This window comes from Amphimedon queenslandica, unplaced genomic scaffold (assembly GCF_000090795.2).
Source record: "Amphimedon queenslandica unplaced genomic scaffold, v1.1 AMPQUscaffold_8623_Cont19434, whole genome shotgun sequence".
NCBI lineage: Eukaryota > Metazoa > Porifera > Demospongiae > Haplosclerida > Niphatidae > Amphimedon > Amphimedon queenslandica.
The window spans coordinates 1-2,669 of NW_003551101.1; the positions used below are offsets into that span (position 1 = coordinate 1).

A 2,669-nucleotide genomic window follows, 5' to 3' on the forward strand; every position below is an offset into this window, starting at 1 on the left:
CTTAGCTTTGCCGGTATCAGTTACGGGCGGGGCAGAGGGCGGAGACTCACCAAACAGACCACCTGAAGGCTCTTCATCATCGTCAAGAGTACTGAAAAGATCCCCTCCAGTGGGTGGAGGTTTCTTCTTAGCTGTTTCTTTTTCTTTCTTTGTGGTGCTTTCTGTCATCCAATCGTCTTCCTCTTCATTGTCATCTCCAAACAGGTTTGGCTCCTTTTTACCAGCTGGAGGCTTTGTCTCTTCACTCTCACTCGCTCTCTTGTCCCTTTTCTTCTTTTTACCACTTCCATCACGTTTCTTCTACAAAAGAAACAAATTAACAATAAAAGTAAAAGACTACACAAATATTTCCGATACACTCATACACAACATGTACAAATAATATCATTTTTCAGAGTACTTCATTTCATTTCTTACCTTCTTTGATTTCTTAGTAATTTCTTCCTCCTCTTTCTCTTCCTCTTCCTCCAGATCTTCTCCTCCAAAGAGCCCTCCTCCTCCTCCAAACAATGGTACTGCTCCTGATGGAAGCTTCTTCTTTCTCTTCCCACTCCCGGTCGACGAGACATTAGACTCCGCTCGGTCACGCCTCTCTTGCTCCTCCTCCTCCTCATCGTCGTCTCCTCCGAACAGTCCCCCTCCTCCTTTACGAGTGCTACTGAATAGACCACTCCCAGTTCCCTCCTCCTCCTCCTCCTCTTCACTGTCCCTGTGACTAGTGAACAGATCGTCTGTATGTACGTGAGTGTGTGGGCGGAATGAAAGTCATGTGATCATCATGTGACTTAAGACATAATGTACATGCATGTACATGTACATATGCATGTATGTACATGTACATGTACATGTACAGTACATATGTACCTTGTTCACTCTTTTTCTTCTCTTTTTTGCTTTTCTTCTTCTCTTTTTTAGGTTTCTTCTCTTTCTTCTTTTTCTTTTTCGGTTTTTCCGATGGGACGGGCTCATCTTCTTCCTCTTCATCATCATCAAGACCTCCTACTCTCTTACCGAAAAGCTTTGAAGCCAATTCAGCTTGGAAATCAGTCTTTACCTGTGGAAAAACAGAGCCTGAAATAACAGCTGGACATTGGAAATTTTCGGAACAACAAAATTAAAAAAAAAATGCTAAACAGCATACTTCATGAGCTGACAATTAAGCACTACAATACAGTACATGGCATTTGGAGTAACTTTTAAAATTCATAAAAAATCCAAACTTGATCGGAATGAGCTCAAACTTGATATACAATATAAGAACATGTATATATATCAGAAAAAATTATAAAAATAAAGAATTCTCTCCTAGCCATTTTTGATGAAATTTGGCCTACGACCCTGTACTATAGTACAGGGATTTTGGTCTGATTCTGGAGCAACTTTAAAAATTCATAAAAAATCCAAACTTGATTAGAATCAGCTCAAACTTGATATACAGCGTAAGAACATGTACATGTATCAGAAAAAAATTTTTAAATGAAGAATTCTCTCCTTGTAATTTTTGTCAAAATACCCCATGTACAACTGCTTGAATGTAATGTAAAGCTAATTTGATTAGACATTATAGTACTGCACATGCACATTAAACATTGAATATACAATGTCTAATACAAATGTACATATTTTAAAAAAAAGAGTTATCTATTTTACCTCTTCTTCTTCTTCTTCCGTTTCTTCTTCAGATTCCTCTTCACTCTCCTCCTCACTATCATCATCATCCTCAGACTCATCCTCACTGTCCTCCTTCAACCGATTGGACTTTGACTTCTTCTTTGGTCGTGTCTCATCTTCACTGTCAAACAACCCGCCACCACCTTCACTCTCAGACTCTGAACCAAACTATAAAAATATAAAAGTAGTAATTTTCTTGTCACTATTAATAGTATATGTGTATTTCTATTAATAGTACGTTTCAAAAACTAACAATGTTACTAAAAATAGTAACGTTCTCACCAGGTCTTCATCGGATTTCTTTGCTTTGGCCTCTCCCTCAACGTCAGTAAACTCGCTATCATATTCCATTACACTTGTTGTGTCATCTTCCTCTTCAGTGTCCGACTCTTCATCTGAATCATACAAGCCTCCAGCAGCATCTGTATAGCATACAAGAACACAACATACATAATATGAAATACATGGAAAATTTAAATATATTACGTGTGGTTTGTTATACATGTACATCAAATATATATTTCAAAATATATGGGTAGCTGCCTGATTTGTTAAACATCAATCTCTTGATACTACATGTACTCGTACATAAGGTTATACTCATCCATATATACAATGTACATGTAGATATGTAATTATTCATGATATAGCTATTGTATGCCCAATCAGGCCCACAGACCTTCCTCTGATGCATATTCTCCCAAAACCACATCATCCTCTTGAAAGAAGGCAGGGGTACCAATCCTAAGGGGTAGGGGTCTAGCAGAGTAACGATCAATGGGTTCCAGTATTGGCTCGGGTGTGAACTCAGCCAGACTCTCTTCATCCTCATCTTCTGAGCCTGTAATAATAATAATTATGATAGTTATAACCTGAGGCTATTTCATCTTATACCTTCTTCTTTCTCGTATTGCAATTGTTCGAATGCTTCGTCGAGTGTCTTTATTCCTGACTTGTATGCATTTGATATTCTTTTCTTAACTTCTTCTTGCTTCTCT

The 2,669-nt window shown here is 38.0% G+C and overlaps 1 protein-coding gene across 1 annotated transcript; it reads right to left on the reverse strand.

Annotated features, from left to right (window-relative positions):
• Positions 1-50: 50 nt before the first annotated feature.
• LOC105315708 (WASH complex subunit FAM21C-like) lies at positions 51-2,512 on the reverse strand (the record flags this gene model as incomplete). Its single annotated transcript, XM_011410444.1, has 6 exons — positions 51-300; positions 418-709; positions 966-1,054; positions 1,651-1,839; positions 1,954-2,093; positions 2,351-2,512. Coding segments are annotated over 6 exons (1,122 nt in total), but the record flags the coding sequence as incomplete, so codon positions are not given.
• Positions 2,513-2,669: the final 157 nt, after the last annotated feature.